We start from the raw sequence: 15,174 nt of genomic DNA, 5'->3' as shown, positions 1-15,174 counted from the left end.
GATCTTATATAATAAGTTTTTATATGATAAGATCTTATAATGTTATATTACTATATATTTTTGAGAAAGTTGAATTGAATCTTTAATTTTTAAAAATAAGATTAATTTAATCAATGTTTACTTAATTAAAAAATAACTTATTTAACATATTTTAATAAATAAAACTTAATTGATACCTTCTAAAATAAAAATAATGTTATAAAACGTAAGAAACAAATTAAAGATTGAATTTTTTTAACAAATAAAAACTAATATAACAATTAATAATTTATATTTCTATTTATATTAATTATAAATATTTCTTATATTATATAATAATTTATATAATTTATTTCATATTTTTTAAGTTAAATTTGGTTCTCTTATTTTTAAAAGATTCAATAATTAATTTTCTTATTTAAATATTAAATTTATTTTGAAAATACTCAATTGAGTCTTTAATTTTTTAAAATATATTAATTTAATCAAATTTCTTTCCTTTTAACTTCAATTATTTTTAAAAAATAAGAGTAAATTTAATTTTAAAATAAATCAAATTCAATAAATTTGAATAAATAAAAACTTAATTAATACTTTTTAAAATAAAAATTATAAAATTAAAATGAGTATAGTTGCTGACCCTCTGAAACACTCTCAAATGCACTCTCGAACCCTACCTCTTGCTCACTCTAGAACGCTCTCTCTCGCACACCGTAAGACCCAAACCCTCTCAACTCAGTGAAACCTAAAACGCTTGTTTATCTTCAACAACCCTCGAAGGAAACATTGAAGTCGTATTCGACGAAGGGCAACACAGGGAAGTCATTTTAGGTGCGTATCTTCATTTTGTGTTTTGGTTGTTTTTGCCTCTCTCATCTTGTACAAATGCGTGGGTGCTAATGTTTTAGGGTGTGGAGGAACTCCCGGAGGAGGTTTTCGGAAACGCAGTCGTCCTATTGTGCGACTCCCTTGTGAAGGTATTTGTTTCATTTTAGGGTTTCCTCTGTTTCCTCTGTTTCATCATTCTGTATGAGCCTGATTTTGCAAAGTTGATATAGCCCTCTGTTTTGTTTTTGCGATGCTTCATTCTGTGTCCAGTATGTCGTTTAAAGCATCTAATTTATTTATTTTATATTCTATTTGTAGTGATTCAAAATGTCTAACAATGTGATTGTTGTATTATCCAAATAAATTGATTTTTAAATAACGTAGTTTGTGCTTGGATTTGGGTTTGCAAACTTTATTCTATATGAGCCTGATTTTGCAAAGTTGACTTTGGTTAAAGAATGGGTTTGAGTGAATGGATTTATATGTGTTTGAGTAGACACATGAAAAATTGATTTTTTTTAGAAAATATGATTGTTCTATTACTAAATATAATCGCCAGGAATGCTAATAAAAGACACCTTCTAACGATTTCTTCTTAATATTTTTCTTATTATTAGTTGAAATAGATTAAAAATTATAAATTTTGTGAGTCTCATTTTATGCATGATCTAATAGTGACCCAATAACGCATGATTGGAAACATTCAACTCTCATTGATCGTATATTAGAGTATAAGAAAGAGGATGATAAATAGAGTGTGGCTAGAAATTTTCTTTTAATCATACATGGAGAAGTAAATTCAACAACCACAAGACCATAATTGCATTGGCTTGTGATATTTTTTTACAATGTTGACGATAGCCTCTGTTTCAGGTTTATCAGGTTCCTGATTTGATATATTTACAACATAAGAATTTACTAGCAAGTGCTGCAAGGACTTATTTGAACTACGAAGACAAAATCAAGTGCTGCAAGGATCCTCATATGTAAGTCAAAATTACCTTATGTAATATCGACTTTTTCACAAACTTTCTCATTTAATTTTTTCACAAACACCTATAAAGTTACAAGGGATTTTTTGCAAGTTAAGGAATCAAATACCTATCTCAATCAAAAGGCTCTCAAGCTAGATGCTAATCTAAACTAAGCCTAAATCTCAATCTTGATTACCGCAATTGAATAGTCACTAGCTTATACTAATAGTCAATCTTTTTTCAGCTAACAAATTTTTTTAAAGTAAAATACTGATCTTTTATAATAATTAGCTTTCATATTTTTTCATTCTTTTGTGACAATGGAGCTTGATGCAGAGTTGAATTTATCTCACATTGGCTGTTCTAGCTGCTATTCTGGTCAAAGAGATTCCTGTGCTGGTGGAAATCAAAACAAGGAAGAGGAAAAGAAAGTCAATACGGGTTTATTGGTAGGAAGTGGGGAATATACTCTTGTTTATTCAATTCAATATTTTTTTCCATGCCAGCGAGTCAATTCGGCTTTCCTGTGTTATTGTTTTAATTTTGTGTTTATAATTTAGTTATTGGAAACAATATGTCGGTAATAATTTAATTGCCTTTGTAGTCTATAGTGAGAACTTTGGGAATGATAGTCAACTAGTCAGAAACATTTCAAAGGATTTTTAAAACTTAGCACCCAAACAATTAGAGTGGTGGGTATATAAAAGCATATTGAATGCTACTGATAAACAAGTGAATAGAAATCCAACTCCACTTCACTTTTAGTCTATATTTCCTCAACTTATGAATAATGCTAAATAGTACAGTACAATTATTTTGGCATTCGTATATTCCTCTTTTATGTCATCTATAACAATCAAAACTGGAATCACTTCAGTAGTTAAAATTGTAATGGTGGTAGTTAAAATGGTGCATAAAATTAATAGTTATTATAAAATAAGTTTCGAAACTGTATGTTATAAATAAACTGTAATAGATGATCGACCAAATTGGTTCTTTAATAATTGACTCCTGAAATTGTAACATCCCAAAATTTTATTTTTATGTATTGGGATTATTAGAAGGTTTATCATATTTCTACGTATTTTACTATTCATATATACGTATTTTACTATTTATGTATACGTATTTTACTATTCATGTATACGTATTTCTAAATAGTATTTTTTTTTCAATTATTAGAATTTGAATAGGAAATGGCTGCGGTGGAATGCAGAGGCTGCGGAATTCAATTGAATTCCAATTCTATTTATTTGAATATTTTAATAAAAAGTAACTTTTAATATATAATAATGAAATAATATTATTTTAATCTATGCATAGTAACTTCATAAATTCTATAAATAGGAGTTTAAGGTTTTTGAAAATTCATAATTTTAGAGAGAAGAAATTCTAGAGAAATAAAAAGAGAGAATAAGAGAGGAGGTTCTGCTCTAATTCCGGTCCCGATTTAAGAAAAAGAGGAGGAGGTTCTGCCCAAGTTCCTATTCATCCAGGTACGGGGGAAAAGGGGATTATTTATATGTAGAGTACATGAGGGAATTGGGTAGAGGAATAATTTCTTAAAATCACGTTTAATTTATCTGAATGGAAGGCCGAGCCTCCTATTAATTTATAATTTGGAATTTATCTGAATGGAAGGCTGAGCCTCCTATTATTTTGTAATTTAAATGTTCTTGATAAAAGACTAAAATTTACATCTTTGTTATATTTTTTTATGATTTGGAAAATATAAATGGATTCCTAACTAGGAGGCACTGCCACCTTTACTGGAGTTAATTTATATTTTCTTTATTATTATCTATATATATATATATGTATTCCTAGTTTTTCACTATATTGTAAGGGTAGTACTTATAAGACTTAATCTAGTATGTATAGAGTTGAAATATCACATTGATTTCACGTTTTATGCAAGATTGAGACTGGATTGGGATGGAAATGATTTGGTTAGATTTCTTCATGATTTGGTTAATACTTGTTTTTATCCATTAATATGTTGTTTTTGGATGGTTTTTATACTTTATAATGGTTTGGATTTGTATAAATTTCATTTGGAATGGATTTTGGGGGTGAAAATTGAGGATTTTCGTGACAGGGGAGGGTTTCTGGAGCCAAACGGCTGAGCGCTTTTAAAGCGCTGAGCGCTTTTGAGGCCGAGAGCTAGAGGAGAGTTTCTGGAGGAAAAGCGCTGAGCGCTTTGGAGGCGCTGAGCGCTTTTGTGTTTTCAGAACTGGACTTTGTAGTCTAAATAAAAGTTGTAGCCTTGGATTTTAGCTTTCCAATGGCGTTGGAATCACCCAAAAAGGAGGTCTAGAACTCCAGATATGGATGTTTTAGTGAAGAGGGGTCAAGCTGTCAGCTTTATCTATAGCTGTTGCGGTTTTTATCATTTTTCACAAAGTAGATGATGGAATTAGGACTTGATGTCTTCATGAGAGTTGTAGGAAATTTTCTTATCTTTCATATGAAATAAGGATGAGCATGGTAGGAGTAGTATAACCCCTGATACGCTGTTTATAGTTTATACTAATCATTCTATTGATTATTATATTAGTTATTGTTATGTTATTTGATGGATGATATTGATGTGAATTTGAATTATGAGTTGAGATATTGTATGATTATGATTGTGATGTCTCACATTGATGACTAGGATGGCACGACCCCTGGGTAAGTGGTGCTATAGGGAAGGCGTGACCCTAGTATGATGTGGGATGAGTAGGACAGTTAACACCACCACTTATGTCGCTTATGGCAGCCCTGGCATAGGGTTAATTGCAAGAGATTGTATTGATTGTAATGTGATTGTGTTTCCTCACACCAAAATGGCGAGGGACGGCACGGCCCCTGGGTAAGTGATGCTACAGGGAGGGCGTGACCCCTGGTCTGGTGTGGGTTGAGTGAGGCAATTAACCTGTATCACTTGTGTCAGATGTGGCGAGGCCTTGGCATAGTGTTAATTGTTGGATTGACATGAATGTTGTATGTGAATATGATGAGTAATTGATATATATATATATATACACTATATAATGAGTTATGATGAAATTATACTGTGATATGATTGAATGTATTTTGCATATAGATAATTTTTCTTTTCTCACCGTATAAATTGTTGATATTTTAGGTGGAGAGGATCCAACTGCAAGTGGTATATAGAATGTCATCCGTTAATTTGGGAAATGCTTTGATAGTGTGACATCGGGGCAAGAGGATCTCTAGGATAGAATATTTGGTATTGTAATAAATGTTATTTTCTTTGAAAAATGTGTAAACTCTTGAATTTTATCTTTCAAGTTTTATTTTTCAGTCAGAACAGTTATGAAGTATTATGTGAACCCTTTTACCAACTTAAAAAGTTTATTTTCCTTAATTTTTTTTATTATATTTCGATATATGTATTGGGGTAGTAAGGGTGTCACAGAAATAAATAAAATGATCAAATTATAGTAACTTGGAATTTATATAATCAAATAATGATAGCATGGGAGATTGATTTTAATATTGAATTGAGGCTGGTGTTGATCTAGATGGAAATTTAGTACTCCTATTAGCATGTAACACAGGAAGGAATCTAAAGTTAAAACTTTGTTTCTAACTTGTACAGCTGACTTTTACCTCATAACATGGGTAAATTTTACCACATGTTAAAACATTAGTTGTAATTTTAGTGTTGTTTCATAATTGTAGGCAACTAGTATGTGTCATCCAAAGTTTGTTCGTTCATAATCTCACTTACCATATTAATGTGTTTTCTTGGCAGCATGTTTGTGTCGACAGTGAAGAGGCTGAGGGTGTTGAAGAGATCTGATCTTCCTGCTTTTACCCGTGAGTTGGAGTATTTAACTTAATTTAGCAGAATTTATGTTTTGTTTTGGTTGTGATGAATGATTGAAGAAATGTGTTTGATTTTTGTTTTGATTTTTTTCTCTTAAAAATGCTATTGGAGAAGTTTATGCACACATACTCTATGTATGTGTTATATGTACCTCTTGTATCAAACACAATCTTTTGTACAGTGGCATAAATCAAAATGTGTATTTTTCTATTAAATGTAACTTTAAACTGATATCGAGCTATAAAAGGGTAAAAAGGGTAAAAAGGTAAAACTACCAAGATAAAAATTACAAAGATAAAATAAAAATAAAACATAAAACTTAAAAAGCTGGGACGCGAAGTGAATCACGGCCGTGACTGAGAATCACGACCGTGATCTTCTCTGGAGCACATCTATGAAGGGTCAGTGGCGTTCACGGGTGTGATTGGGAATCACGGCCGTGATTTTCTCTGGTGAATCACGGGCGTGATTTAGAATCACGGCCGTGATTTTCCCTGTAGCTCAGCATTTCCTCTTTAATTCTTAAATCTTGATCCTGCTCAGAGAAAACACAACACATACCAAGAAAAGCATAAAATAGGAAAATGATATAAAAATTTATTAAAAACATGAAAGATATGCATGATTATGCTATGAATTCTTGTGAATTAAAGTGCTAAAATACGAGTAAAATACACAACATCACTGGTGCTTGTGTAATTGTGTTGATTGTTGAAGTGGATTGATGAAGTGGATTTTATTTTTTTTGTTTTATTTGATTTGAATTGTTTGACTGTTTTGAATCTGAGTTGCTATTAGATATTTTGGTGCTGGTTTTCATTTTTTATTATTGTTATGCAGTTTTTTGTTACATTTTATTTTCTGATTGGATCTTGTTTTCGAGTTGTGTTGCTGGTGCTTGTGTAGTTGTGTTGATAATCAAAGAGAAATTGTTGATTTTTTATTTTTTTTATTTTATGTTTTAATCTGTGGCGAATCTGAGTTGTTAGATATTTTGATGGTTGGATCAAAATTGGGAAACCAGAATTGCCTAATTAAAAATAGGAAGACCAGAATTGTTTTATAGGTTAACTGCACATATACTTGCTACATGATAGGTATTTTCTTCCCTTTTCTTGTGGCTTTTCTTTGGTGGTCTGCCATGAACTTTTTCAATGCAGAAACAATGGTGTTTTTGGTGGCTGGATCCTTATTATGTATAATTTTATGCAAAAATAGTCTTATTTTACACTATGACATGGAAACTAATTATGCATAATTGCTATGCAAAAATAATTCCGTAGATAACTTACCTACGGAAATTTCCGTAGATAAATAACCTACGGAAATTCCGTAGATAAGTTACCTACGGAAATTTCCGTAGGTAATTTATCTACGGAAATTTCCGTAGGTAAGTTATCTACGGAATTTCCGTAGATAATTTACCTACGGAAATTTCTATAGATAAATTACCTACGGAAATTTCCGTAGATAAATTACCTACGGAAATTTCCGTAGATAACTGCATCCGTAGATATATTCCGTAGATAAACGCATCCGTAGATAAATTCTAAATCCGTAGATAAAATCCGTAGATAACTTTATCTACGGAAAAATTTCCGTAGATAATGTTATCTACGACCTTATTATCTACGGATTTTTTTCCGTAGATAATCCGTAGATAATTATCAGTTATCTACAGATTTTCATCATTATCTACGGAAAAATTCCGTAGATAATGCTGATTTTTCTTGTAGTGTTAGGAGTCAAGCTTTTAATTTTATATGCATGAGGTACCAATCACATTTCGAACAAGGCGCGTGCATTTGGAGTAGTATATATAGGAGGATGCAAACAAGAAAAAATGTCCACATAACATGGGCATCTAACACTTAGCCCACTCTAACTAAAGCAAAATTTGTTAGAAAGCAAGTAGAGTATCAAAGTTGCGCATGGTCGCTTTTGATTCCATATTATAGGTTTCCCACCATAACACCCTCAAGGCTCAGGCAGAAGACCTTGGGGACCCTACCAAACAGACATCCAATCCACCTAAAAAAAATAGGCATGAATGAAAAGACTCCAAAACCCAAACACAGAAAAATCGCAACGCACCCATCGTATGTATAGCCCTTTATGATGCTTTAAGCCAAGCCTGAAGTTTTACCATACTAGAACACCTTCTGTAGGCTTTTCAAAAGGCCAAGATAACTTCGATTTCACACCGATACACCGCTTCTTAAACTTGCTCAAATCTCGGATAAGCTTCTCACACTAGGCAAATTACGCATATGCATCATAAGTCATACACGCCCATCGTCTGAAACACAATATCTCACAAAAACAGTTTCACACCTTCATTATAACTCATTTACAAATATTGTCAGGTTAAAGAACTACCAAGGACCTCTCAAGAGTTATTATGTTTTAACGTTAACAAACTTGTACGCTTTTGCAAGGATATGTTAAAGGAAATACTATTAATCATGTTACACCCCAAGTTTTCTAAAATTAATGAAATTAAATACGGATACTTTCATTAATTAAACTAGTTATAGATATATATACATATACATATACATATATTAAATACTTCTATTAATAACGATTGTTTTTAACCTAATAATAAATGTTTACAAAATTGTTTTGTATAATTTTTAGTAGAGAAATATGTATTTTTATAATATTTTGCTAAAATAAAAACCTAGAGAAAAATACTTTGTTTTTATATTTGTTAAGGTAAGGGTGTTTATACTTTAATGTAGAATAGGAGGGAAATGGAAATTTTGAATCTGTTGGAAAAATTAAATACATTGTATTCTTTGATTTATTTTTAAAAATATACAATAGAAACCTAATGACTCTTTAAGTATATACCACGTAAAAGAGAAATGTTTTGAACAAAAAATATTTTTCATTAATATATTAATTACATTTTTTTTTAGTTTACATTGCAACTTTAATTGATACTCACAAAAACTTTAATTGATAAAGCGAAAATATTATTGCATTTTTATCCCATTTTGGTTTACTCTTTTAGTGAATTTTGTCTAAATTTAAGTTTTACATTATAACATCTTTTTGTCATTCTTAGTGATGTGAAAATATAAAAATAAATAGAAAAGGTATTAAAGTCAATCCACCTATTACAAAAGCTTTTGAATTATGCTAAACTGCACGAAAAACTATATTTTTGTGTTTAGAGAAAGAAAATAAAAGGATTATGGTGTATTCATTTAGTTGTCTTTTGATTCCATATTAGAGGTTTCCCACCTTAACACCCTCAAGGCTCAGGCAGAAGATATTGGGGACCCTACCAAACAGACTTGCAATCTGACTAAAAAGAAATATGCATGAATATTGCAAAGACTCCAAACACAAACACAGTTAGTCTAGTTATTTGAAAATTTATTTTTACGGGGAGAGTGTAGAGAAATACGAATGCATCAAATAACCAGGATTGAGAATTTTTTTTGTCATATAATTACAAATAGTTGGGTAGTGTAATTGAATTGACAGTGAACTACTATTAAAGCATAATTTATTAATCTGACATGGGTATTGTTACACCAATTTGACATGGGTTAAAAGCATACATAACCCTATGGTTTAACATGAAAATAAACCTTCTGTTGTCACTTGATTCCATCTATTTAACCCCGACTGGATTACTTATTATCAACACACTTATGTTATCACGGGTTCAATGACCAAAGTAAACAATTATACATAAATTAATTTTTGTTTTGGTTTAGTGTGAGAGGCCCATGTACACATAACTCCATCGAAAAAGAAGTTTTTATTCCACAGGCACCAGGAAGCCTTGCTTCTTTATCTTGATGAAACCCTAGAGATGGTCCGGCAACACGTAGACAGTTACAAAGATCTCTTATACCTTGACCGGTTTTGTCGCTCATGGCTCTTTGAAACACACTTTTTGCTGCAATACAACAATCACGAGATGGATTGGGTACATTGTTGATCAAATAAAGCCCACAATAAGTAAGTAGTCCATTATCCCCATTACAAGTTGAGGGAATTTGAGATGATGCGAATGTTGTTATCGCCAAAGTGTAAGCCACAATAAACATGGCAAGAGCCAAAACTTTCTTCTCTCCCATCTTGTCTTGAATATCTACGCAACTCGATTATCGATTTATATTATCAATTTTGATCTTCAATTTGTTGAAAACTACCATTTATAGACATGCAGGTAAAGATTTAAAACGAAAAAAAGTTAAATGTATATTATAAAAATAGTAATTCAGTTTCAAATAATTGAAATACATGAATTTAAGAAAATATTAAGTAAATATTTATTTAGTCACAAGTAATAATATATATATATATATATATATACAAGGACGGAGCCAAGGGGGGACCTACGGGTGCCACGGCCCCCCCAACAATTTTAATTTTTTTTTATATACATATATATTACTATATGGCACCCCCTATTTTTAATATAAACTCATATGTGTAATTAAATGAATAACCCAAATTTATTTTTTTATTCAACTTTTGGACTTCTGGTACGGCCTGCTATGTGGTATCACTTTGGAATTTTTTTTTTTTTATAAAAAATGTAGCGCCTCATTTGATCATTCCAATTCTCGGCCCCCCAGTATTGAAATCCTGGCTCCGTCCCTGTATATATAGATTAATAAATTATAAGGCGCTTGTAAAATAACACTCTCATGGCACCTAAAAAGACTGAAATCATGTACTTTCCATTGAAAACTCGAATTTCTGAATAACATAAAACGTTCCAAAATAATTTTTCTTTAGGTATGAAATTACCTTCACATGTTCTCAAAAGAAAATCCAAAGCTAAAGACATGGTTTGCACCTGTAAGTGATGTTCATGCCATGCAAGAAAGACAACACAACAAAAAGGAATGAAAAGGCATCTCGCACATGTATAGGCACGTACAAACAGTATAGATAGTATCAAAACAGCACCACGTATCTCCCATATTAAATGCAAACCAATCATTGTTCAATGTCAAGCTCATATATATATATACTCCTCCACTTCACAAGAAACAAAAGACTCGTTAGGAGTCAAGCTTTTAATTTTATATGCATGAGGTACCAATCAAATTTCGAACAAGGCACGTGCATTTGGAGTAGTATATATAGGAGGATGCAAAATAACTCTTTGTAAAGTTATTCCGCTCAATAACTCATGGTGTGTGTTGAATTTCATCGATCCAATTAATTGTTAATTTAAAAGTTATTAAATTTTACTAATAATTAATATAAAAAAATTAATTAGTTTTGGAATAAATTATTTGCTAATTAAAAATATAATTGAAACATTAATTATTTTAAATTATTTAACTAAAATCTTATTGACAATTTACTATATGATCTTAATATTTTTGTATAACTAATATCTGGTTTTAAATTTGATATCAGAATAAAACAAGGACAAATACATTTTTTTGAATTTTATATGTTTGATTTAAGGTAAATAAATATATTAAATTAATTAATAATTTATTTAAAATATCAAAATTTAATTTATAAGTATGTAATAAATAAATATTTATAATTTTATAAATTATATTATCATTATAAATTATAGAATTAAATAATTTAAATTATAATTTTAAATAGAAATAAGTAGATGTTAATTATAAAAGTAAGTACATATAAATAAAGAATAACTAAATATATTATTATTGTTATTATTGTTATTATTATTCGTAATATAAAATTATTATATATTATTATTATAGTACAAATATGAGATTGTATATTTGAGGATGACTTAAATGAATTAATTTGTACAAGTTATACTAACAACATACATATACATTTCGGTAGCTTACTCATCAGAACTTCACAGTTAAGCGTGTTTGACTTGGAGTAGTACAGGGATGCGGGTGACCTTCTGGGAAGTTTCCCAGAAATTGCACAAGTAAAGATAAAACATGCTAAACAGTGAAATATCATGAAATAGAACTCTTGAGAGACCAAATATGAGGATTGTTACATTAATAAATTTATTAAAATTAAAATAATTTTATAATTTTCGACGGGTAAAAAAAGGGTCGTAATATTAATTTAGAGACAGTTGGTGCGACAGTTGATGAAAGGGTCACAATGTTAATATAGAGGTAGTTAGTGCGTCGAGTGTTTCAGGGGTCGCAATTCTAATTTTGCGACAGTTTGTGCAACGGTTCTGATAACCGTCGCAAAATTGTCTTGTGACAGACAATTCTGCGACGGTTCCCAAACCGTTGCAATGTTGTCTTTGCGGAAGTTCTAACTGTCGCAATGTAGGCTGTAACAGCCCAAGAACCCGCATGTAGATATTGTCCGCTTTGGTCGCAGCCCTCACGGATTTGTTTCTGGCAATGGCACGCATGCCACCCCAAAACGCGTCTACGCAAGGAAGGTGTCCACACCCATATATATGGCATGCTTCGTTCTCCTTCCTAACCGATGTGGGACTATATCCACCCCCCCTCAAGGGAGTCCAGCGCCCTCGCTGGCACACCGGCCCGGGAACCAGGCTCTGATACCAATGTAACAGCCCAAGAACCCGCATGTAGATATTGTCCGCTTTGGTCGCAGCCCTCACGGATTTGTTTCTGGCAATGGCACGCATGCCACCCCAAAACGCGTCTACGCAAGGAAGGTGTCCACACCCATATATATGGCATGCTTCGTTCTCCTTCCTAACCGATGTGGGACTATATCAGATATAGTCCCACATCGGTTAGGAAGGAGAACGAAGCATGCCATATATATGGGTGTGGACACCTTCCTTGTGTAGACGCGTTTTGGGGTGGCATGCGTGCCATTGCCAGAAACAAATCCGTGAGGGCTGCGGCCAAAGCGGACAATATCTACATGCGGGTTCTTGGGCTGTTACACTGGTATCAGAGCCGGGGCCCGGATCGGTGTGCCAGCGAGGGCGCTGGACTCCCTTGAGGGGGGGTGGATATAGTCCCACATCGGTTAGGAAGGAGAACGAAGCATGCCATATATATGGGTGTGGACACCTTCCTTGTGTAGACGCGTTTTGGGGTGGCATGCGTGCCATTGCCAGAAACAAATCCGTGAGGGCTGCGGCCAAAGCGGACAATATCTACATGCGGGTTCTTGGGCTGTTACATAGGCCATATAACCGTCGCAAAATCATCATTTTGTTGTAGTGAATTAGATATTGAAAGAATTGATTTTGTATACTACTTTTTAAGATTGGTTCTTTTGTAACCAATCTTAAAAGTTGTTAGACATACCTTTTAAGATCAGTTATAGAATAATTTATCTTAAAAGTGTTTACATTATTTACAAAATTATTACCGTATCATTTTTAAGATCAATTATCCTTTAACTGATCTTAAAAACTTGATTTTAAAACTAAATTCTTGCACTGGTGTGTGACTCATACGTTAATTTTTGCACTAGTAATCGTAAACCTAATCATTTACTCAACATCACAACATTGGCACAGTCTATAAAAAACAATGTCTTCCTCTCCATTCATTGTTTCACTGTGTTTGAAAAAATTGTTGTGATAAAGAGCATGAGAAATTGTAAAATGCCTTTTCAATCTCCAACTCCACTATAAATTGAAATTACTAAAAAATATATATTAAAAAATAGTGTTCATTAAAAGTATCAAATTATATTAAAAAAAATTAAATACATGTAATATATGTTTATATAATATTATAAATAATATTTGTAACTATTTGTCATTATTATTTTATAAAATTAAATTAAATTTTCTAGATTTAATTTGATATTAAAAAATAAAATATAAATTGATTAATTATATAAGAATGAAACTTAAATGAACTTGTTGCCTTAGACCTAAAAGGCTAAAATTTGTTAGAAATAACCTTGATTCTATGACGAGACAAAGACTTGAACAAGGACAAGAGAGCAATAAAGAGATCGATAGATGAAAAAACGATGAGAAAAAGAGTTAGGATGTTGATATGTCATCGATTAGGGATTCGTTGTGGCCCATGTGTGAGGGTGATGAATAGGGAGGAAGAGGGTAAATTAGAAAAGAAAAAATAAACATAAAAAAAGAAAGAAAAATAATCTCCGCTGTAATTTATTTAAATACTGATTTAATCATCTGAGAGCACAGATTTGTTTCCCACGGCAAGGTTTAACCATATATACATTTACTCATAGAGAAAGAAGGTTTAATGTTGCATGCTTGTGGAAGTCGTACCAAACTGTCAGGTTTAAAGTTCAAATAAGGTCCAGCATCTACAAGACAACTGCAAAAGTTTTTGATAGCTTGAGGATTGTTGGCTTTTTGAAACGCTTGCTTTGCTCCAGCACAACAACGAGGGGATGGAGTCGCCAGTTCTGCTACCAAAAAAGTAGCACATTGGAAAAGTAATGGTTGATAGGGATTACATGTTGCTGGAACTTGTGATGTTGTCAATGTTGTCACTGCCAAACCATAAGCCATGACAAACATCACAACACTCAAAACTTTCTTCTCTCCCATCTTATCTTCAATACTTGTGCAACTTTGTTTTCACTATATCAAGTTTTCATCCTGCAAACCCTTATTTATATACTTCCCTTCAAAGATCAAAAGTGGAAATTTTTCGATCATCAATCGCTCAAATATCTAAATCATGTTAGTCAAATGTTAAAAATATATGAATAAAATCAAATATTTAATGCATATTAATTTAGTCAAATATTAAAAATATATGGCTTAAATATGTATTTAGTTCTTATAAAATTAACAAGTTTTGATTTTAGTCCCTGTAAAATTTTCTCTTCATTTTTCATTCTTATAAAATTAAAATTATTGTTTTTAGTCCATGTTTTTATGTGATCTTTTTAAACTAATTTTTATTTATTAAAAAGTTAAGTAACCATTTTAAGTATTATTTACAATCATCACTGATATCATATCGATATTTAACACCTCTAAAAAAATTTATAAGTCGTTAAAATAAATGTTATTTATCCACCTTAAAATGACCATTAAGGACTAAAAATAATTAGTTTACAATTTAGATGGATGAAAACCAAGGAAAAATATTTTACAAGGATCAAAATCAAAATTTAGTCATTTTATAAGGGTAAAAAATAATGTTTATAAATTTTAGAAGGATGAAAAAAAAAAGAAAAAATTTTAGAAGAACCATAATCAAAATCATCAATTTTATAGGAACTAAAAACATATTTCAACCAAAATATATTCATAAAGTCAAATATTAAATGCATGTTAATTTAGTCAAATATTAATTATTTATTTAGTCATGTAATAATTTCATGTACTACTTTTTCAAATATTAAATTAAAATAAATTTTTACTCTATCATTAAATTAAATATTTATTTGGTTAACTATTAATTCAATTTTTATTTTTTTTAAATATATTACTTTGAAAATATTAATTTAGTCAAATGTGAATATATATATATATATATATATATATATTAATTTAGTATTAATTTCATTTCTTAATTATTAATTTAAATAAATTATGCAAAATTTTGGCAAATATTCTATATTTATTTTAAAGAATCCAAAATGGGAATGCTTATCAAATTAATTATAAAATTATTTTAA

The 15,174-nt window shown here is 30.9% G+C and overlaps 1 protein-coding gene and 1 long non-coding RNA gene across 4 annotated transcripts; one reads left to right on the top strand and one right to left on the bottom strand.

The window, feature by feature from the left end:
- The first annotated feature begins 229 nt into the window (after positions 1 to 229).
- On the top strand, positions 230 to 6,058 carry LOC145954326 (uncharacterized). 3 transcript variants are annotated; one of them, XR_014431530.1, is made up of 5 exons: positions 241 to 810; positions 888 to 956; positions 1,681 to 1,793; positions 2,118 to 2,230; positions 5,548 to 6,058. It is a non-coding gene; the product is annotated as an uncharacterized LOC145954326 (long non-coding RNA). The 3 variants fall into 3 exon arrangements; XR_014431529.1 differs by lacking the exon at positions 5,548 to 6,058 and having other exon boundaries at positions 242 to 810; positions 2,118 to 5,157; XR_014431528.1 differs by lacking the exon at positions 5,548 to 6,058 and having other exon boundaries at positions 230 to 810; positions 1,681 to 5,157.
- An 852-nt stretch (positions 6,059 to 6,910) lies between these two features.
- On the bottom strand, positions 6,911 to 9,722 carry LOC145954993 (non-specific lipid-transfer protein AP10-like). The gene is made up of 2 exons (XM_083069688.1): positions 9,375 to 9,722; positions 6,911 to 6,967 (listed from the first exon to the last, which is right to left on the bottom strand). The coding sequence occupies exons 1-2, from the start codon at positions 9,720 to 9,722 to the stop codon at positions 6,911 to 6,913; spliced, it is 405 nt and encodes a 134-aa protein (XP_082925814.1).
- Between the last annotated feature and the right edge of the window lie 5,452 nt (positions 9,723 to 15,174).

Source organism: Cajanus cajan, chromosome 2, assembly GCF_000230855.2.
Source record: "Cajanus cajan strain Asha chromosome 2, NIPB_CcT2T_4, whole genome shotgun sequence".
Lineage (NCBI taxonomy): Eukaryota > Viridiplantae > Streptophyta > Magnoliopsida > Fabales > Fabaceae > Cajanus > Cajanus cajan.
Note: the sequence above shows the minus strand (reverse complement) of the source record. Positions and strands in the feature narration are given on the sequence as shown.

What these genes read in the sequence shown, in the direction of transcription:
- LOC145954993 (XM_083069688.1), bottom strand. Translation starts at nt 9,722, where the DNA reads ATGGGAGAGAAGAAAGTTTTGGCTCTTGCCATGTTTATTGTGGCTTAC. An exon ending in CTTTTTCGATGGAGTTATGT is followed by an intron (nt 6,968 to 9,374) that starts GTACATGGGCCT and finishes AAATTTCCGTAG; the next exon opens with GTAACTTATCTACGGAATTT.